The following is a 21,198-nucleotide window of genomic DNA, read 5'->3' on the forward strand; positions in this document are numbered from 1 at the left end:
AGGTCAACGTCAGAATTGAGTTGAAAGGTCATTTTTGCAACCTCAGCAGATCCTTTACCAAGAAAGAAATAGTTGTAATGGACTAAAGGTTGGTAAAGCCTGTTTCATACCACAAAATGTGCTTTAGAGATGTTAGGAACAAATTTAAAATATCTAACTAAACAAAAAAAAAAAAAAACAGAATATATGTAAGAACAGATAAGCTGTCATAATAAACCTAATAAAACTGGCTGTTTGTTTAGCTCTGACAACTTGAGAAGAAAAGTTGACTTTGTGGGTGGCGCTTACCCATAAAAAAGAGCCAAATCCTCCCTGCAAAAAGCCAAGCAGACGCAGGCAGTAGGTAAGTGTAACCTTTTTAATTATAACGGCTTATCATCAGCTCTGTGTTGTGTGAATACAGAACCAGGACACAGGATTAGACAAAATGTGGTTTATCTGCATGAAACAGAATATAGAATAATCAGGAACCAGGTTCATCACAGGCAGTGAAGCACCTTACGAGAATAGTATTTTATGTTAGCAACAAACTAACAGAACATGTTACAGGACCGTGAAAATGTTCTCAGTGAACCTACATCATCTCTCATGAACTGGCAACCAGATGTCTGTTCACTATATTTAACGCTGCCAACCACCAGGAGGGGGCGCTGTTTCACCCATTAGACCTGAACCCAACTTGGAAGTAATGACAAGTGGAACTCTATACAACAGTAACTATGTTACATAAGCAACGGTTCCATACATGGAGAAACAGGGATCATCATGAATGGATGCAACCAGAGCGACCTCTGGAGGAGCTGCAGGGAACTCAGGCTCACTTCCAGCACCAGGGGTCAGCAGGTTAGGATGGGAGAGTCATCACAATCAATCACTGACTGATGACAAAGGCTTGTAGAGGAAAGTGATGCCGTCCCACAGCAGTGTGTGACCCAGCCGGAGGCCGGAAGAAACCCTTTTTGTTACATGAGTCAATTATTAAATTACAATTACAGTTCTGATGGTCTAATATGGAAGTAAATATCTGCCATCAGGATTTGAATAAAAATGCCTCTGAATTTTCAACGTAAAAAAATTCAGTGATAAAAATTTCGCTGTTAAAAGTTCAACGTCTAAAAATTCGCTGTAAAAAAAAATTCAACGTCTAAAAATTCGCTGTAAAAAATTCAAGGTCTAAAAATTCACTGTAAAAAATTCAGCGTCTAAAAATTCGCTGTAAAAAATTCAGCGTCTAAAAATTCGCTGTCTCAAATTCAGGATTTGAATAAAAAATGCCTCTGAATTTTTTATTCAGAGGCATTTGAATAAAAATGCCTCTGAATATTTATGCCTCCATAGTATTTACTTCCATACATACTGATCTTATGTCAAAATTAAATTGGAACTTGGATTTTTTATTTTCAACTTCTTTTTAGTTTATTGTTTCATTCTTTAAGTAATTTGTTAGTTGTTTATTATGTTCAATTTATATTTTTATTTGGTTTATCTATGTATTTTTTATTACTTAAATTATTTTTTATAGTTGTTGTTTCATTGGTTTATTTTGGTAATTAAATCTATTTTGGTTCTTTGATGTGTTTCAATGCTGTTTTTTTTATCTCGTGCTTCATTTAAAATATTCCACACATTTTATTTAATATTGTTCTATTTATAGCTATTTTGTTAAAACTGTTTATTCATACATTTTGTTTTATTTTTGATATTTATTTCTTGATGTTTTGTCTCGTTATTGTTTCTGTTGTGTGAATAATCGTTTTAGTTTCATGTGAAGTGAAACCAAACTACGAGGCTTCGGCTCCTCCAATCACCGTTCACCTCGCTCCGCCTTCCAGCCAATAGGAAGCGGCCGCTGCGTTCGGTGTTGTCAGTTCAGCAGCGTGCTCATCATGCGTGGAGTTCTGCGGTTTCCGTGGTTCCGTCCTGCGTGTTGATCCCGTCACGATGACCGGAGTCTGCAGGGAAGTCATCACGCTGCAACTCGGACATTATTCCAACTTCGTGGGAACCCACTGGTGGAATTTACAGGTGAGGAAACACGGAGTGGCTAACGGGGCTAGCCGCTCTGTTAGCGTGGAACTCCGTGGGTTCCTCTGAGCTGCTCAGAAGAACAAGAAGAAGAAGAAGAAGATGAAGAAGAAGAAGAAGAAGAAGTAGAAGAAGTAATTGTTGATGTAGCCTTCTGAAAACTTTAGTTGTGTTGGTAAGAGTTTATTTTCTGTGGTTAAAACACGAGCCCTGCGTGGGAGGACTGCCTGTGGTGAGGGAGCCTCATGTCCATCAGCTGCTCAGGCCCAGACCATAACACTGCCACCACCATGCTTTTCATCACAGCTGCTCTGTCTTGGATGTTGGTTATTTTCCTCCTGCTGCTGGTCTGTCATCAAGACATGGAAGGGCTGTGGCCTAGTCAAAGCCCGGCCTGGACCAGAGCTGGGTCAGTTTATCAGGAAGAATGGAGGAAAGCTGCCTGATGGGACGGACTCCCTGCTGGTCGGCAGCCAGAGGCGCCAACGCTAGACCGACTGGAAGCTGTTGCTTAGTTTCTGCTACATTTTTGTATTTATAATTATTTAGCTGAATTAGTTTTCATTTTGATGTTTAAGGGCTTTTTAACACCATCCAAGGTCTGAATACTTTTTACAGACGCTGTAATTCTTTATGATATTCCTGCGTGTTGCTGCGTCTCGTTGACAGGATGCGTCTCTGTGCTACGACCCGGGGTCGGCGCCGCCAGAGGTCCAGAGCGACTCCGTGTTCCGGGAAGGACAAACTCCAGGCGGCAGCGTCACCTACACGCCCCGACTCATCGCCATGGATCTTAAAGGTTCGCCGCGCTCCGGTGTTGCTCAGCCAGAACCAAGAGCCCGGCCCGGCCCGACCCGTCTGTCTGTCTGTCTCCACAGGAAGTCTCCGGACGCTGCGGCAGGAAGGAAGTCTGTACGACCCCGCAGGAGCCACAGGAGCAGCTGTCACCTGGTAAAAAGCACAGCGCCCCCCGGTGGCCACAGCGCCCCCCCGGTGGCCACAGCGCCCCCCGGTGGCCACAGCGCCCCCCGGTGGCTCCTGTGTTGACGCTTTCCGTGTCGTTGTCAGGGCGGGGAGCGTCACCGTGCACAAGCACAGCCAGCTGGAGAAGAACTGCTTCCTTGAGGATCTGGAGAGGCTGGATGTAAGTGCTGGAGAACCAGAACCTGCATCAGAACCAGAGCCGGGTCTGATTCTAGTTGTGATCCTGTGTTTGTCTCCAGAAGGGACAGATCCTGGCTGAGGCAGAGTTCTGCTCCACATCGCAGCTGCAGCGGTCCGGTAAGATCAGACAAACCCCCTGGTTCCCTCTGATGCCCCGCCCCTCTGATGCCCCGCCCCTCTGGCCCCGCCCCCTACAGGTCCGCTGGCCGTGGACTCGTTCAACAGCCAGCTGACCCGGCTCCAGAAGAACTATCGTCTGGAGGGCAGTGTGACGGTCTGGTCCGACTTCCTGCGGCTCCACCTGCATCCCCGCTCCGTTGCCGTCCTCCACCAGTTCAACCATGACGGGTAAACCGGGTCACCACTGGGAACACTGATTGAGTAATTGTTATTGTCCGCTGATGGAAATGAATCGGATGCTTGTTTTTCCAGCGAGGCTCATCGCCTGGAGACCTTCGGCCAGGGCGAGTCTGCCCTGCAGGGGGCGCTGCTGGACGAGCTGGAGGACAGGCTGCACTTCTTCGTGGAGGAATGCGATTACCTGCAGGTTTCTCCTCTTCCTCTTCTTCGCCCTCTTCCTCCTCCTCGTCTTCCTCACTGTCCTCGTGTCTCAGGGTTTTCAGGTCCTGTGTGACCTGGAGGATGGGTTTGCAGGCCTGGGGTCAAAGGTCACAGAGCTGCTGCAGGACTCCTACGGTGGGCGGGGTATCCTGACATGGGGCGTGGCTCCAGTTGTCCACCGGGACTCGGTGAGTGGCTCTGATTGGTCGATCTGAGCCCATCAGAAGGTCTGGGTGTTAACCGGGTTCTGCTCTGACCCAGACTCCCGCCAAGGACCGGTACCACCTGCTGAACGCCGCGCTGGGCACCGTCAACATGGCCGCCCACAGCTCGCTGTTCTGCCCGCTCACGCTGCGGGGGGCGCTGGGCAGGCGGCCGCCGCCCCCGCCTCTTTTCCCCCTGCTGTCCTACGATGTGAGTAACCTGGGCCAGGCGCTGGCGGCCCTCAGGGCTCCGCCCTGGGCCCCCTTCATTTACCCTCTTCACATCAGTTCCAGGTGATCCAGTGAGAACCGATCTGGTTCTTTCCATTTGACTCAGATTTAGCCGCTTAAACCTGACCCCAGTCTGTTTGCCTAGTCAAAGTCTGCTTTGGTCGCTGAGGTGTGAATGCTAATTGACATCTGACCTCTGGTCCTGCAAAGTGAACTCTAGTTCAGTTTCATATCTGAACGCCAAGCGGACCAGAGAGCACTCCAAAGGCAGGAAGTGGACTACAGCCAAGGGCATTCTGGGTAAATCCAACCATAGCTAACATGCTAGCCTAGTGCTAGCAGCAGAAATGGCTTCTGGTCTTCAGCCAAAGACTAAAGAGAAATCACTAAACTCTGATGCCTCCATCTTGTTTCATCTGGTGAAACAGGAAGTTGCTCTCAGCATCTTCAGAGGTTTTAGTGTCGTTTCCTGCAGTGGTTGTTGGTGCAGCGCCCCCACAGGCCAGGAGGGGAACAGGCTGGTTTGGGTCAGAACCACAGCAGCTGCAGGTGGAGCAGATGATGGAGTTCTGGTTCAAACAGAAACGAGTCAGATGAAAAACAAAATGAAAGGAGGTTTTCCTCTACACTGTCACCACATGCATGCTCCACATGAAGTATTGCAGCATTTGTCATGAATTGGTGCGTTGGAGGGACCGTATATAGATATATGCACAAACACAAAATTGTACCAAGTATTTTTGGAGAACTTTAAATATCTTGACACTCAAAATGACAAACAACAAACTTAAAGTCAGTTTTTGAGCCAGATATAGGCGCTTATTGATAGTTCCTCTGGCAGATTATTTCACTTATTGGATATTTTCCCCTGTTCAAAGTGAAAAAATGTTTTTGTTTCTGCACATGAACAAACCAACCTTGTGTCCTGCTGCAGCCCGCCCTCTGGTACCACTCCAGCGCCGTCCTGGCTCTGGCCCTGGACGCCCTCACCGTGCCCTACCGGCTCAGGAACAACAGCGCCCCCATGTGGCAGGTGGCGGACTCGCTGGCCGTGTCGGGGAGGAAGGTATGCTCCTCCTCATCCTCCTTCTGGCTGATGAAGCCTCCGGCGTGTCGGTGACCGGGTGCTGCTCCTCTCAGGTCGTGGCCGCTTACGGCGCTGTCCCGTTTCCCATGATGCCCGGCGGCTCCCTGCCTGACGCCCTGAGGGCCTGTGCTGACGCGTTGCCATGGAAACCTCTGTCGGCTTGCCCCGAGGCGGCCGCGGGTCGATGCTACGGACAGTGGAGCACGCTCAGAGGCTTCCAGGGCCAAAAGCTCATCAGGTCAGAGGTCATCCTCAGAGAAATGACGTTTGTAAACATAAATAACGACGCAGAAAACTAAAGACTTCGTCCAATTTCTGTGCCAGACACGCCCCAAACACTTGTTGGCATGACAACCGACTGACAACAGCTCCTCACACAGAGGCTGTGTTCAGGGATTCAACACCAAAACGGTTTTTTACACTGATCAGAACAGTCAGTTTTATTTATATTTGTGATGATTGATTAATGATTATGTGAACATTAGCGAAGGAGAACACCGGCTCTGCTGGTGAGCCGTCAGTTGGTAACGCAGCTTCATGTGAAGGTTTGCAATTTTTGAATTAAACCTTTTATATTGTCATGTAGCTGTTGACAGATAGTAGCCAAACACCCGTCATGTGATGGTCACCTGACGTCCAACATGAGATAATCATCCAACATGAGACAATCATCCAACATGAGATAATCATCCAACATGAGATAATCATCCAACATGAGACAATCATCCAACATGAGACAATCATCCAACATGAGATAATCATCCAACATGAGATAATCATCCAACATGAGACAATCATCCAACATGAGACAATCATCCAACATGAGACAATCATCCAACATGAGATAATCATCCAACCTGAGACAATCATCCAACATGAGATAATCATCCAACATGAGACAATCATCCAACATGAGACAATCATCCAACATGAGACAATCATCCAACATGAGACAATCATCCAACATGAGATAATCATCCAACATGAGATAATCATCTAACCTGAGAAAATCATCCATCATGAGACAATCATCCAACATGAGATAATCATCCAACATGAGACAATCATCCAACATGAGACAATCATCCAACATGAGACAATCATCCAACATGAGACAATCATCCAACATGAGATAATCATCCAACATGAGATAATCATCCAACATGAGACAATCATCCAACATGAGACAATCATCCAACATGAGACAATCATCCAACATGAGATAATCATCCAACCTGAGACAATCATCCAACATGAGATAATCATCCAACCTGAGACAATCATCCAACATGAGACAATCATCCAACATGAGACAATCATCCAACATGAGATAATCATCCAACATGAGATAATCATCCAACATGAGATAATCATCCAACATGAGATAATCATCCAACCTGAGATAATCATCCAACATGAGATAATCATCCAACATGAGACAATCATCCAACCTGAGATAATCATCCAACATGAGATAATCATCCAACATGAGATAATCATCTAACCTGAGAAAATCATCCAACATGAGATAATCATCCAACATGAGATAATCATCCAACATGAGATAATCATCCAACATGAGACAATCATCCAACATGAGATAATCATCCAAAATGAGATGATCATCCGAAATGAGATAATCATCCAACATGAGATAATCATCCAACATGAGATAATCATCCAACATGAGATAATCATCCAACATGAGACAATCATCCAACATGAGACAATCATCCAACATGAGATAATCATCCAACCTGAGATAATCATCCAACATGAGATAATCATCCAACATGAGATAATAATCTAACCTGAGAAAATCATCCAACATGAGATAATCATCCAACATGAGACAATCATCCAAAATGAGACAATCGTCCAACATGAGACAATCGTCCAAAATGAGACAATCGTCCAACATGAGATAATCGTCCAACCTGAGATAATCGTCCAACATGAGACAATCATCCAACATGAGACAATCATCCAACATGAGACAATCATCCAACCTGAGATAATCATCCAACCTGAGATAATCATCCAACATGAGATAATCATCCAACATGAGACAATCATCCAACATGAGACAATCATCCAACATGAGACAATCATCCAACATGAGATAATCATCCAACATGAGATAATCATCCAACATGAGATAATCATCCAACCTGAGATAATCATCCAACATGAGATAATCATCCAACATGAGACAATCATCCAACATGAGATAATCATCCAACCTGAGATAATCATCCAACCTGAGATAATCATCCAACATGAGATAATCATCCAACATGAGATAATCATCAAACCTGAGAAAATCATCCAACATGAGATAATCATCCAACATGAGACAATCATCCAACATGAGACAATCATCCAACATGAGACAATCATCCAACATGAGACAATCATCCAACCTTAGATAATCATCCAACATGAGACAATCATCCAACATGAGACAATCATCCAACATGAGATAATCATCCAACCTGAGATAATCATCCAACCTGAGATAATCATCCAACATGAGATAATCATCCAACATGAGAAAATCATCCAACCTGAGAAAATCATCCAACCTGAGAAAATCATCCAACATGAGATAATCATCCAACATGAGATAATCATCCAACATGAGACAATCATCCAACATGAGATGATCATCCAAAATGAGATGATCATCCGAAATGAGATAATCATCCAACATGAGACAATCATCCAACATGAGACAATCATCCAACATGAGACAATCATCCAACATGAGACAATCATCCAACATGAGACAATCATCCAACATGAGATAATCATCCAACATGAGAAAATCATCCAACATGAGATAATCATCCAACCTGAGATAATCATCCAACATGAGATAATCATCCAACATGAGATAATCATCCAACCTGAGATAATCGTCCAACATGAGATAATCGTCCAACATGAGATAATCATCTAACCTGAGAAAATCATCCAACATGAGATAATCATCCAACATGAGACAATCATCCAAAATGAGACAATCATCCAACATGAGACAATCGTCCAAAATGAGACAATCGTCCAACATGAGATAATCGTCCAACATGAGATAATCGTCCAACATGAGACAATCATCCAACATGAGACAATCATCCAACCTGAGAAAATCATCCAACCTGAGAAAATCATCCAACATGAGATAATCATCCAACATGAGACAATCATCCAACATGAGACAATCATCTAACCTGAGATAATCATCCAACCTGAGAAAATCATCCAACATGAGACAATCATCCAAAATGAGACAATCGTCCAACATGAGACAATCGTCCAAAATGAGACAATCGTCCAACATGAGATAATCGTCCAACATGAGACAATCGTCCAACATGAGACAATCATCCAACATGAGACAATCATCCAACATGAGACAATCATCCAACATGAGAAAATCATCCAACCTGAGAAAATCATCCAACCTGAGAAAATCATCCAACATGAGATAATCATCCAACATGAGATAATCATCTAACCTGAGAAAATCATCCAACACGAGATAATCATCCAACATGAGACAATCATCCAAAATGAGACAATCATCCAACATGAGACAATCGTCCAAAATGAGACAATCGTCCAACATGAGATAATCGTCCAACATGAGAAAATCATCCAACATGAGATAATCATCCAACATGAGACAATCATCCAACATGAGACAAGCATCCAACCTGAGATAATCATCCAACCTGAGAAAATCATCCAACATGAGATAATCATCCAACATGAGATAATCATCCAACATGAGATAATCATCCAACATGAGACAATCATCCAACATGAGATAATCATCCAACATGAGATAATCATCCAACATGAGATAATCCATCCAACATGGATGGATGATTGTCTCATGAGATAATCATCCGTATGTCTCCTCTGCCACCGTCAACTTTACTTTCAGAATCTCAGATTTTACAAAGTTATGAAGTTTGTCAAATTTATTAGATACTTTTATTTCAGTTTTTCTGTCAGCTTCATCCAGAAAAGCTTCCAGCCTTTGATCAGCTGTATTGTTAATGCTAACTAACCCAGATTAACCCAGATTAACTCTGGTCTCCTGTGTCGCTGATTTGGCCATTGTTTCTCCTCCAGCCGCCTCTCTCCAGGAATTGAACCACCGACTCCTCTGCACGGCCTCCGCAGCGGGGAGGACGTCTTGGCCGCCTACCTCTCCTCCTTCTACCCCTCAGCTCCTCTGTGAGTCTCCAGCTGCCCCCTGCTGGTGTTCTGCTGTAACTAGCTGTAGTCTTCATCTGTCTACCTCCGCAGGGTGCTGCAGCTGGTCTCCGCCCCCTGTAAACTGACTCCGCCCTTCCCTCAGATCTTCAGCCCAGCGCTGGACGCCCAGGGCTTCATTCGCTGCGGGGCGCCCCCGGCAGGCGGTGAGTTTTGCGGTCTTTGTCGGTGTGGACGGCATCTCTGTCTGAACCGTCTGTCCTCTGCAGCGCCGCCGGTCTCGTCCGTCCCCATCCTGACGTCGCTGCAGTCCGGGACCGCTTTGCGCCCGTTTCTGTCTGACCTGCAGCGCGCCGCCGCCACCTTCGACGTGCGCCGCCGGGCCCCCAGCTTCCTGTCCCAGGGGCCCGAGATGGCCGACTACCAGGAGGCGCTGGAGGAGCTGCGCCTCCTGGGCCGCTGTTACCATGACGACAGCGGCGGCACCGCGCGCTCGTCCTCAGAGGACGACGACGACGACTGAGGAGCGCGCTCCGATTGGTGAAGGTTGCAGCTTGGATCAGAACCGGTCCAGATGGGTCGGCTTCCTGCATCTCCTACAGAACCAGGGAGACGGACCCGTCTCCACCAAGCAACAATCGTCAGATCGGACCGGACCGGACCGGACCGGGTCGTCTGCTGGTCCACAGACAATAAACCAAACATGAAAACTTTGAACTCAAGTTTGAATGAAATAATGTGCTGGAAAGATTCAGCATGAAGTTCAGGGAGGAACTGGATGAAGATTAAATTTACAGATTAAACTTAGATTGAAAGCAGACAACGGCTGTTGGTCCGCCTTCACTCTGATTGGACAGACGGTTCAAACCGTCCAATCAGAGGCTGGATGGATCAGCATAAAGGTGTAGTTATTGAATAAATCTGGGATCAGTTTTCCAGGATCCACTCTGGATTTTTCTGATTGGTCAGTTTCCTGCTTCATTCTGATTGGTCCCAGCTGTTTTACCTGAACACTCCCACAAACACCTGGATCACCTTACTGCTCAGCTCCAGGTTAGCTAAACCAGCAGCAGGCCAAGTTGAACCTGAGTTTAAGGAAACTGGCTTTTGATTCATAAATGTTAGCATGGTAACAGAATAGCAACAGAACCGAAACATCCAGGAATAAACCTGGAAAATCAGAAATTCCCAGGATTACTGGGAATGTGAAGCTCTGATAAAACTATACAGTGATATGAAAAAGTTTGGGCACCCATATTAATCTCTAAATATTTGGATGTTTGCAATAACTATTTCAGTTTGACATAACCAGTAACTTATGGACACAGTAACATTTCAATATTGAAATGAGGTTTATTGGACTGAAAGAAAATGTGCAGTACACATAAACACAAAATTTGACAGGTGCAAAAATATGAGCACCTCAACAGAAAAGTGACATTAATATTTAGTAGATCCTCCTTTTGCAACAATAACAGCCTCTAGTCCAGGGGTGTCAAACTCCAGTCCTCAAGCTGTCCTGCAGGTTTTAGATGTGCCACACTACAAAACACAGGAATGGCTCAATTACCTCCTCCTTGTGGACATCAGTTCTCCAGAGCCCTGCTAATCTATTATTCTATTCAGGTGCAGCAGAGAAACAGCTAAAAGTTGCAGGACACCGGCCCTCGAGGACTGGATGTTGACACCCCTGTTCTAGTCGCTTCCTGTAGCTTTAATGAGTTCCTGGATCCTGGATGAAGGGATTTTTGACCATTCCTCTTTGCAAAACAATTCCAGTTCAGTTCAGTTTGATGGTCGCCGAGCATGGACAGCCCGCTTCAAATCATCCCACAGATGTTCAATAATATTCAGGTCTGGGGATTGGGATGGCCATTCCAGAACATTGTAATCGTTCCTCTGCATGAATGCCTGAGTAGATTTGGAGTGGTGTGTTGGATCATTGTCTTGCTGAAATATCCATAGCTTCAACTTCGTAACTGATTCTTGAACATTAGTGTCAAGAATCTGCTGATATTGAGTGGAATCCATGCGACCCTCAACTTTAACAATATTTCCAGTACCGGCATTGGCCACACAGCCCCAAAGCATGATGGAACCACTACCAAATCTCACAGTGGGTAGCAAGTGTTTTTCTTGGAACGCCTTTTTTTATGACCAAACAACTCAATCTTTGTTTCATCAGTCCACAGGACCTTATTCCAAAATGAAGCTGGCTTGTCCAAATGTGCTTTTGCAGACCTCAAGCGACTCCGTTTGTGGCGTGCTTGCAGAAAAGGCTTCCATCGCATCACTCTCCCATACAGCTTCTCCTTGTGCAAAGTGCGCTGAATTGTTGAACGATGCACAGTGACACCATCTGCAGCAAGATGATGCTGCAGGTCTTTGGAGGTGGTCCTTGACCGTTCTCACCATTCTTCTTCTCTGATATTTTTCTTGGCCTGCCACTTCTGGGTTTAACATGTACTGTCCCTGTGGTCTTCCATTTCCTTACTATGTTCCTCACAGTGGAAACTGACAGATTAAATCTCTGAGATAACTTTTTGTGTCCTTCCCCTAAATAACTGTGTTGAACAATCTTTGTTTTCAGATCATGAGAGTTGTTTTGATGTGCCCATGATGCCACTCTTCATAGGAGATCCAGACTGGAGAGCAACTTGCAATCGGCCACCTTAAATACCTTTTCTCATGATTGGATACACCTGGCTATGAAGTTCAAAGCTTAATGAGGCTGCCAAACCAATATTTTGTTTCAGTAAGTCAGTGAAAAGTAGTTAGAATTCTAATCAATAAAATGATAAGGGTACCCAAATTTTTGCATCTGTCAAATGTTGTTTTAATGCATATTACCCATTTTTTGTTAGTACAATAAACCTCATTTCAATACTGAAATATCTCTGTGTACATCAGTTATTAGATATATCAAACTGAGATCGCTGTTGCAAACACCCAAATATTTAGAAATAAAAATAAAGATTAATAGGGCTGCCCAAACGTTTTCATATGACTGTATGTCTGATGAATCATTCAGCATCGTTCTTCAGATTACCAACATGTTCAGATTACAGACATTACTGCCGACTCATCACAAATCATCACTGTAGTGGAAACGTCTGATGTTTTTCTTAAATTTCACCTGAAAGCCAAATAACCTGAACTTTTTCAGCCACCAGAACATTAATATCAAATAGAATCATTTACTGTGTAAAATATTTGGTTATTCTGACTAAAGTTTCCTGTTTTTACTTCACAATAAATGTTGAGTTTCCTGCTAGAGAGAGATTGTTTACAGACTCTTACTCTGAAAGGGAGACTTCCTGTCACTGGAACAAAGAGTCAGAGGGCAGCGGCTCAGAACAGACGTTTTAATGTGAAACAAAGGTTTGGGAATCTGATTCCCGGCGATTTGCTTCTACTGGATTAAAAAAACACAGAGACGCGGAGCATCAAAGAACTCGGATCCATCCTGGAATCTTACAAACATCTAGTGGAAAATACGCGGATCAGAGGGAAACGAGGCGGAGCTGACGGGTCGGTCCGAGTGCCTGCTGCTCGACTTATCAAAAACCGGACGCTGCGGGGTTGGGGGTAGGAGGTCAGAGGGAATGTAAATACGAGCCAGGGGTCGGAGGTCACCAGGAGTCCGAGACTAGGAGCGGGAGCGGGAACGGGACTTGGAGCGGGACTCGGAGCGGGAGGCAGAGCGGGACCTGGAGCCGGCTTTGGCCGGAGAAGCGGACCGGGACTTGGACTTGGACCCGGCTCTGGGCTCCTCCGGGGAGCGGGACGGCCGCTCGGCGTCCGCCGCCTCCGTGTCGCTCTTCGGCGGCTCGCCATCCTGGGAGCCGGACTTCCTGGGCCGGTCCTTGGAGCCGGACCTGGAGCGGGACCTAGAGCGGGACCTGGAGCGGGACCTGGAGCGGGAGGCGGACCTGGAGCGGGACCGGGACTCGTCCTTCTTGGCAGACTTGCCGTCCTTCTTGCTCTTTTTGCTCCTGGGGCTGCGGCTGCGGCTGCGGCTGCGACTGCGACTGCGGCTGCGTTCGTCGTCCTTGGCGGCGCCGTTGCGCTCTTCCTCGTCCTTCTTGCTCTTGCTCCTGTTCTTCTTGCTGCGGCTGCGGCTGCGGGAAGCGGCTCTGCAGAGACACCGAGGCGTTTAGGGTAAATCAGCTCAACCCGTCATCAGAAAGATTTACATTGGAAAAACTTTGCATTGTTCCACTTGGTGTTTCTTTAAGTGTTTGAATTTAGTCATTTCTTCACCTCTAGACACAAAATCAGACAAAAACATCAAATCTGCGTAAAAAGTTTCAAACTATGAAACGTTCTCTAACCTAAGATGTAAATGTGGACTAAACATTTCTTACAATTAAGCACAAACGATACAATATGAAATTATTTTAAAAAATCAGGACTCTTCCTTTTTACAGCTACAATTTGCCAAATAATATACAGTGAAAAGAAAAGATGAATTAAAATGCTGGGAACTCGTTTTCACAAGACTTTTAGGGCCTGATCCATTTTAACATGTAACATCCAGCCTGTTGTACTGTGTTTGAAAAACACTGCTCTAAAATACCGTTTTACCTTGCTTTCCCAAAGAATTTTACATTTTTTGTCATCTTGTTTTGATATTGTTTCAAAAATTGCATACAAATAAATGAGGAATTGCCTTCATTTTCATGCTAATAATGTTGTAAAACTGTGTTGTTTGCAATTTTTTTACATCAGTTTGAGAAATTTAGAGTATATATTATAATTCTAAATGATCAAAACCATTTCTTGTGAATATTTGACATTTTCAGTGAAAAAAAATAAAAAAATTTCCAAATCGGATTTTGTTTTTCTGTGTCTCAAGGTCCAAAATGGTGCCACAGTATGTCCAAAAGTAAAAACTAAGTCTAAATTCATAAAGTTCAGATTGACCTGAAAAAATGATACCACATAAGGCAATATTATATATAATGGTTTCTATCCAGGTACCATATGTACTCCTAAGGTTTAATAATGAGTTTAGATCAGAGGGCCGGCGGCGGGCCCGGGACGATTAGTGCAGTCCGGTCCGGTCCGGTCCGGTTCTCCAGAGTCCTGCTAATGACCTGGTTATGTGACTCGGGTGTGTTGGAGACTCCAGGCCTGGTTTAGATATTAATGAATCCTCCAGACAAACAGAGGATTCATTAAACATGAAATGATCGTTTTTATGTTTCCAGTTATGTTAACATGAGGAACAACAAGAATCAATCTACTAAATACCTGAAAAGCTGTGATTCATCTAGGGCAGAAAATATTTTATAATAATTTTATGGAGAAAAAATGTTCTTATTGTCATGGATCATCCTGAGGGGATTGGCTTTCTATAATCAATAATGAAAACTATCTCATTGTTTCAAAGCTTTTCTACTTTAACATTTCTTACTGAAGTCAAATTTATTTTGTTATCCTTTAATGGATCAATAATCCATTCTGAGCCAAACTGGAACATTTAGAGGAACAGCAAGAGAGATTCCTGTTCCTGGTTCTGGACCCGGTTCTCACCTGGAGCGGGACCGGGACCGGCTGCTGCTGTCGCTGCGGCTGCGGCTCTTGTGGGACCGGCGGCTTCTGGACCGGGACCTGCAGAACCAGAGCGGAGCGTCAGCGACCTTCCAGCCGGGTGCGTGACCCCCGACCCGGGCCGGACGTCGCGCCTCACCTGGAGCGGCTGCGGGAGTACGATCGGCGGCGGCGGGCGCCGGGACGGTCCTCAATTAGTCGGATCTTCCTGCCGTTGACCTCGGTTCCGTCCAGCTTCTCCAGGGCCCGCTTCATGTCCGAGTACTGCCGGAACTCGATCACGCCTTCGTTCTTACGGCCTTTGTGGGTGTCGGCGTACGTCACCTCGCCCGCCTGCCTCATGTAGTCCTGGGAGGAGACAGGAAGTGGTGATGTCACCGTGTGGGCGGGGCTACGGGACTGATCAGGGGCGGGGCTCCCACCTTCAGGTCCTGCCAGCTGCAGCGGCTGGACAGATTCTCCACTATGAGGCGGTAATCGGTGCGGACAGGTGGGCCGTACCTGTCCCTGCCTCCCCAGCGCCCATAGCCACCTTTCAAGGCAACAAGCACACACAGGGCGCAGTGAGCAGGAGAAGGGAACGCACTGCCAGCAATCAGCCTAAGCTACACGCTAACATATCAATAAGCAGGTGGGAAAAAGAAACAGAGGGGAAAAGAAAAAGGAGAAAAGACTTTAAACAATTCAATCCTAAAAGTCCCTAAATGTCTAAAATCAAGTTAAAGTTAACTGCACAGGCTAAACTCTGGTCCTGCTTTAATCAGAAAAACATCGCTAACCTATGTAACAACATCAACTGGTAGAAAACATGTTGGTTTTTTAGGCACCTATGAGAGCTGACCCACATCTGCTCCTAACCCCATGGCATCCTCACCACCCGGCCTGGGCCTAATGGGAAAAGCGGTCTTCATTCACAATGGCTCCCTTTTTTGGTCTGCCCAGGGGCCCAGAATGGTCAAACCAACCTCTTGGAAAGGGGGACACCATGGCCAGCAATAGGGCAGGCAGTCAGCAAAGGACTCTTTCAATTAAAACATTGAGGTTCTTTGTTAAATCTTTACCTTTAAATTCACAGTCATTTGAAATGAATCAAACTCAATAAACAGCAAGAAATTTATCACATCATATTTAGCAAATATTACACAATATTTCATTTAGCATTATTCTTCAAGTCATTAAGCCATTCCCATATTCACATCATCATCACTTTGCCATTAAGCTTTGACCTGGACTTCGCTCAGTAGTTGGTGGATCTGATGACAGAAAATCACCAGAACCTCAAACAGCTGGGGGGGAGGGGGGTCAGATTAATCATCAGAATGATCAATGACTTAAATGATCTTTAGCTGTAGAACTTTGCAGTTTAACTTTTTTTCTAAGCTAGCTAGAGGCTTTAATCTGGAGATGAGAGGTCAAAGGTTACATCTCTCTGCCATGACCCCACAGCTCTGAGAGGCTCCCTCAGACCAAACAGATCAAACCAGAATATTAATAAAGAGACATCAGCCACCAAGAACCAGCCTCAGCTTTGGTCCCGTTCCGATCAGATCATGATGAGAGCGAACGGCGGTGAGGAGACTCACTGCGGCCCCCGGTGTAGCCCCCGTCCCGCCGCGGCCCCTTGGTGTGCTCCACGATGACCCTCTCCCCACACAGCTCTTTGCCGTTCAGGTCGTACACGGCATCGTCTGCATCACGAGGGTCATCGAACTCTACAAAGCCGTAGCTGCACAGGAACAAGAACATTTACACCGAATCATCCTGGAGAATGAACATTTAATCAATGATGTGACACAAATAAACAAAGAAATGCGCACTTCAACAAACAAATCAGACAAAATAAAGTTTTAGGATCTTTCGGACAAATAACAGTCCTGTTAGACCTGACCCTATAGTTATTGAAATAACTGTTTTTAAACTGTATTAGCCACTAGCCCTAAGCACATTAATGACATTTTATATCATAAATTTTTACATTTATTTGAATTATTTTAACACTGGTATCAATAACCTGCCAATGTTATAAATGATGAACCCATTGACTGCTCTTTTCTTAAATTAGTGATAAAGCTAGACATTTTAAAAGTAGAATTATATTATTTCACATGAGTGATTATGAAATTATTTCAGTGCTCCCTATTGAACCAGGACTATAAAACAGAATTTTAAAGCACATTTCCTTTTTATTTCCCTCTCATTCTATGAAAAATAAAAATACATTTATATTTACAATCATATTCAGAAACACTTTATTGATCCCAAAGGAAAATTTAATGTAAATAAATAATGATGGCTGTGGTTATTTTTCTAACAGTTTCCCATCTGTCCAACTATAACAGAAATGGTGTCGATGATACTTTCAACTGGACCGGTTCGGTTTAACGGTTCGCCCTCCTCTCCTCTGCCACGTCTAACATTAGCCTAGCCGCGGCTGCCGGCGCCACGCAGCGGCGTATCCGGCCCCTTCAGCCCGCAGGGCGGCCAGCAGCGCCAGCTTGGCACCAACATGGAGCAAAGGAGACATTAAAGAGACTTTGATGGTTTCCAGGTGACCCAAACAGCGCAGGTTCTTTGTCTTAAATATGCTAACTAGCATTAGCATCTCAGGCCCGTCCACGCCAACCAGGCCCGAGCCGTCGTTCGCTCGGTTCCTTACCCATTTTTCAGGTCCACTTCCAGAATCTTCCCATAACCCTTGAAGAACCTCTCCACGTCCTTCTCCCTGGCTCTGTAGCTCAGCCGACCGATGTAGACCCGGGACATGTTTCCGAACCTGTTAGCTAACCTGTGAGCTGCAGAAAGAAAGAGAACAACAGGAGGGCGCGCGACGCGGAGGACCTCTGATCTGATTGGCTGCTAGAGGACGAGGGGCGGGGCTTGAACAAGTCTTTAGAAAACAGAAATAGATGTTAAGGTGCAAAAAACAAGTAATCAATCAATAAATTGAATTAAATACTTAAGCAATACGAGGAAATAGAAAAATAAACATCGAAAGTTCTCTTAATTTCCGCCGCTCTTTTCTAGCTGGCCTCTCATAAACTTTAACCTTTACAGAGCTGCCTGAGGCCTGCAAGATGATGGACTTCAGATGGTTTGGAGATGACCTTTAACCCTTCCCAGGTTGATGTTCAGCTGCTTGTCATAGCTTTACAACCAGAACAAAACCTGAATAAAATCAGACTGAAACAGTCAAATTCTGATAAATCCACCAGCAGGAGACAGGAAAACTAGGGAGGGCCAGATAATCTCTGGCCTGGAGACAGCTGGAGAGTTTATGCAGCTGCTGGATGCATAATTATCAGGAACTGAGCATTTTCTAATCTGATTCATAGATGTATGGAACCAGAATGAAATGGGAAGAAAAATATAACAATTTCAAAAGTATACAGCAAGTACAAATGTAGCTAGTGCAACCCAGTAAAATCAGATAAATAAGGTCAGAACGAAACCAGAGTAAAAACTATTTCCAATCTGGCAAAACAAAACTCAGCATTTCATTTTAAAATTAAAAGATTGTTGTGTATACAATGCATATATTTCACACTCGAATGTATACTCTTATTGTGAAGGGGAGAAAGTGAGAAGACATTCTCACTGCATTCTATTTTTGTTTGGATTGGAAGACACTGAGAATAAAACAAGACTCAAATTATATTTTCTCCTTCTCCCACATTGGTGATCCCGACGTGATTTGAACACACAACCTTCTGATTAAAAGAAAATAAAAATTAAACAAGAATGATATCAGTTAGAGAACACAAAAAAATTATAACACAAAAAGAAATTTGTGATTAAAACCAGAACAGAATTGGGATCAAATCTGAATCAAATTTAGTGGAAAACCAGGAAGAACCAGATAGAAAAAGGACAGAAACTCCAGCCAGTGGAAAATAAAGATACTGAAATACAAAAATCATCTCAATGTTTTTTTATTTCAATGATGACGTGAAAATGTTGACATAATCTGCAGAAGTTCAGGGACAATGCGGAGGTGCGGTTAAAGTGATCACCGCGCTGTCCCGGACTGACCGAGCGGGGGGCGGAGCTACTGACGGTCGACAAGAAATATCTTCCAAGTTCTGGTCGAACTTCTGAGGCGGACTGGTTCCGCCCAACTTCTCCCAGGTTCAGGCTCCGACATCTTCCGGCAGAGCCCCAGAGGAATGAGGAAGTTGGTGGGAGTTGGTGGTCCCCCTGCGGGGACGCCGGGGATGCTCCGCCCGTAACGGTCCCATGTTAGCCCGGCTGCTGCTAGCCTCGCTGCAACAGGTCTGCCCCGGTTCTACGAACCGCCCGGTCCAGATGGAGAGCAGAACCGCCTCCAGGTACTCCTGGATCGACTTCGCCTTCTCGGTGGTGGGAGTTTGCACCTTCCTGCTGGACTGGGGCTCCGACCTGTGGCTGGCCAAGGAGTTTCTACTGCCGGGGAGACTTGTTCTGGTTCGGGTTGCTGCTCGGCCTCATGGTTCTGTCCTCTGTCGTGGTCCAAATGTTCAGCTGGTTCTGGTTCCAGTACGACCGGGAGCTGCCGGGCTTCAGCGAGCAGACCGCCGGGACAGGGAGCCTGTTCTGCGAGGACCGAGCCAGACTGTTCTGCCTGTTGCATGTTCTCCAGCTGGGCTTCCTCTGCAGGTACTGGTCCTGGTTCTGGTTCCGAACCCGTTTAGTAACACCCTGACACTTCCTGCAGCTCTGCAGCTTCCTGATCAGGTCTGTTCTGACGAAACTTCCCCTCGGCATGATACTGCCCTCACCATGTCTCACAGTGGGGATGGCGTCTTGAGAGCGTCTTCATTATTACTATAACAATAATAAGTTATGATGATGATGATAATTATTATTATCATTATTATTATTATAGCCTCCTCCTCTTATTTTTCCTCTGGTCAGGTCTGATCGGTCGTCGGTCGGCAGTTGGGTGGTGTTGGATGGTGTTGGGTGTTGTTTGGGTGGTGTTGGATGGTGTTGGGTGGTGTTGGGTAGTGTTGGGTGTTGTTTGGGTGGTGTTGGATGGTGTTGGTGTTGTTTGGGTGGTGTTGGATGGTGTTGGGTGGTGTTTGGGTGGTGTTGGGTGGTGTTGGGTGGGTTGGGTGGTGTTGGATGGTGTTGGGTGTTGTTTGGGTGGTGTTGGGTGTTGTTTGGGTGGTGTTGGATGGTGTTGGGTGTTGTTTGGGTGGTGTTGGATGGTGTTGGGTGTTGTTTGGGTGGTGTTGGATGGTGTTGGGTGTTGTTGGGTGGGTGTTTGGGTGTTGTTGGGTGGTGTTGGATGGGTTGGGTGTTGTTGGGTGGTGTTTGGGTGGTGTTGGGTGGTGTTGGGTGTTGTTTGGGTGGTGTTGGGTGTTGTTGGGTGTTGTTTGGGTGGTGTTGGGTGTTGTTTGGGTGGTGTTGGATGGTGTTGGGTGTTGTTTGGGTGGTGTTGGGTGTTGTTGGGTGGTGTTGGATGGTGTTGGGTGTTGTTTGGGTGGTGTTGGGTGTTGTTTGGGTGGTGTTGGGTGTTGTTTGGGTGGTGTTGGGTGTTGTTGGGTGGTGTTGGGTGTTGTTTGGGTGGTGTTGGGTGTGTTTGGGTGGTGTTGGGTAGTGTTGGGTGTTGTTTGGGTGGTGTTGGGTAGTGTTGGGTGTTGTTTGGGTGGTGTTGGGTGTTGTTTGGGTGGTGTTGGGTGTGGTTCTGAATGGCCGGACCCTCTCCCCTGCAGACACGTGTCGGCCATCCGTCAGGGCTTCAGGGTGTGGTGGAGGAAGGAGGCGGGGTCAGAGTACGCCGTCTACCTGACGCACGATCTGAGCATGCTCCGTCTGATCGAGACGTTCTGCGAGAGCGCCCCCCAGCTCGTCCTGATGGTCTACGTCATGCTGCGCACCAACCGGGCCAGGACCGTCCAGTGTGAGTCTCAGTTTGACCAGAACCTCCCAGCTGTTTTGTATTGACAATTTGTCCAAAACTCAAATCCAAAAATAAAAAACTTAAGACTGGCTAGTAGACTGACTGGCTAGTAGACTGACTGGCTGGTAGACTGACTGGCTGGTAGACTGACTGGCTGGTGAAAAGTCATGCGACCACCACGTGCATCATGAGCTCCCTAAAACCTGCCAATTCATACAGTGAAACACTCACGTCCCAACCTGAAATTAGTTAACTAGTTAAGT

General features: G+C 45.6%; 3 protein-coding genes across 5 annotated transcripts in view; 2 read left to right on the forward strand and 1 right to left on the reverse strand.

Moving 5' to 3' along the window:
• Positions 1 to 746: 746 nt before the first annotated feature.
• Positions 747 to 12,776, forward strand: msto1 (misato mitochondrial distribution and morphology regulator 1). 3 transcript variants are annotated; one of them, XM_055055083.1, is made up of 15 exons: positions 747 to 843; positions 1,760 to 2,025; positions 2,695 to 2,824; positions 2,904 to 2,976; positions 3,094 to 3,169; positions 3,249 to 3,306; positions 3,387 to 3,537; positions 3,622 to 3,736; positions 3,804 to 3,938; positions 4,012 to 4,164; positions 5,119 to 5,250; positions 5,325 to 5,509; positions 9,415 to 9,519; positions 9,592 to 9,704; positions 9,768 to 12,776. In XM_055055083.1, exons 2-15 carry the CDS (start codon positions 1,942 to 1,944, stop codon positions 10,019 to 10,021), a joined length of 1,764 nt encoding a protein of 587 aa, XP_054911058.1. In that variant the 5' UTR covers positions 747 to 843; positions 1,760 to 1,941; the 3' UTR covers positions 10,022 to 12,776. The 3 variants fall into 3 exon arrangements, with proteins under 3 accessions (XP_054911058.1, XP_054911056.1, XP_054911057.1); XM_055055081.1 differs by having other exon boundaries at positions 9,592 to 12,776; XM_055055082.1 differs by having other exon boundaries at positions 1,833 to 2,025; positions 9,592 to 12,776.
• A 73-nt stretch (positions 12,777 to 12,849) lies between these two features.
• Positions 12,850 to 17,898, reverse strand: srsf4 (serine and arginine rich splicing factor 4). The gene is made up of 6 exons (XM_055055084.1): positions 17,711 to 17,898; positions 16,638 to 16,780; positions 15,477 to 15,586; positions 15,194 to 15,402; positions 15,037 to 15,114; positions 12,850 to 13,634 (listed from the first exon to the last, which is right to left on the reverse strand). Exons 1-6 carry the CDS (start codon positions 17,815 to 17,817, stop codon positions 13,148 to 13,150), a joined length of 1,134 nt encoding a protein of 377 aa, XP_054911059.1. The 5' UTR covers positions 17,818 to 17,898; the 3' UTR covers positions 12,850 to 13,147.
• Positions 17,899 to 18,979: 1,081 nt separating this feature from the next.
• Positions 18,980 to 21,198, forward strand: part of LOC129375731 (XK-related protein 8-like) — a 5,288-nt gene continuing 3,069 nt past the window's right edge. The window contains 3 exon segments of the mRNA XM_055054976.1: positions 18,980 to 19,467; positions 19,469 to 19,686; positions 20,748 to 20,935. Of these exon segments, the coding sequence (XP_054910951.1) occupies positions 19,288 to 19,467; positions 19,469 to 19,686; positions 20,748 to 20,935 (586 nt within the window). The 5' untranslated portion in view covers positions 18,980 to 19,287.

The sequence above is a fragment of the Poeciliopsis prolifica genome, unplaced genomic scaffold (genome assembly GCF_027474105.1).
Source record: "Poeciliopsis prolifica strain line A6 unplaced genomic scaffold, Auburn_PproV2 SCAFFOLD041, whole genome shotgun sequence".
Lineage (NCBI taxonomy): Eukaryota > Metazoa > Chordata > Actinopteri > Cyprinodontiformes > Poeciliidae > Poeciliopsis > Poeciliopsis prolifica.

Coding starts and splice junctions, on each gene's coding strand:
- srsf4 (XM_055055084.1), bottom strand. CDS start 17,817: ATGTCCCGGGTCTACATCGGTCGGCTGAGCTACAGAGCCAGGGAGAAG. Junction 16,781..17,710: donor GAAGTGGACCTGAAAAATGG/GTAAGGAACCGA, acceptor GTTCCTGTGCAG/CTACGGCTTTGTAGAGTTCG. Junction 15,115..15,193: donor TACTCCCGCAGCCGCTCCAG/GTGAGGCGCGAC, acceptor CTGGTTCTGCAG/GTCCCGGTCCAGAAGCCGCC.
- msto1 (XM_055055081.1), top strand. CDS start 1,942: ATGACCGGAGTCTGCAGGGAAGTCATCACGCTGCAACTCGGACATTAT. Junction 2,977..3,093: donor ACAGGAGCAGCTGTCACCTG/GTAAAAAGCACA, acceptor TGTCGTTGTCAG/GGCGGGGAGCGTCACCGTGC. Junction 5,510..9,414: donor CAGGGCCAAAAGCTCATCAG/GTCAGAGGTCAT, acceptor TTTCTCCTCCAG/CCGCCTCTCTCCAGGAATTG.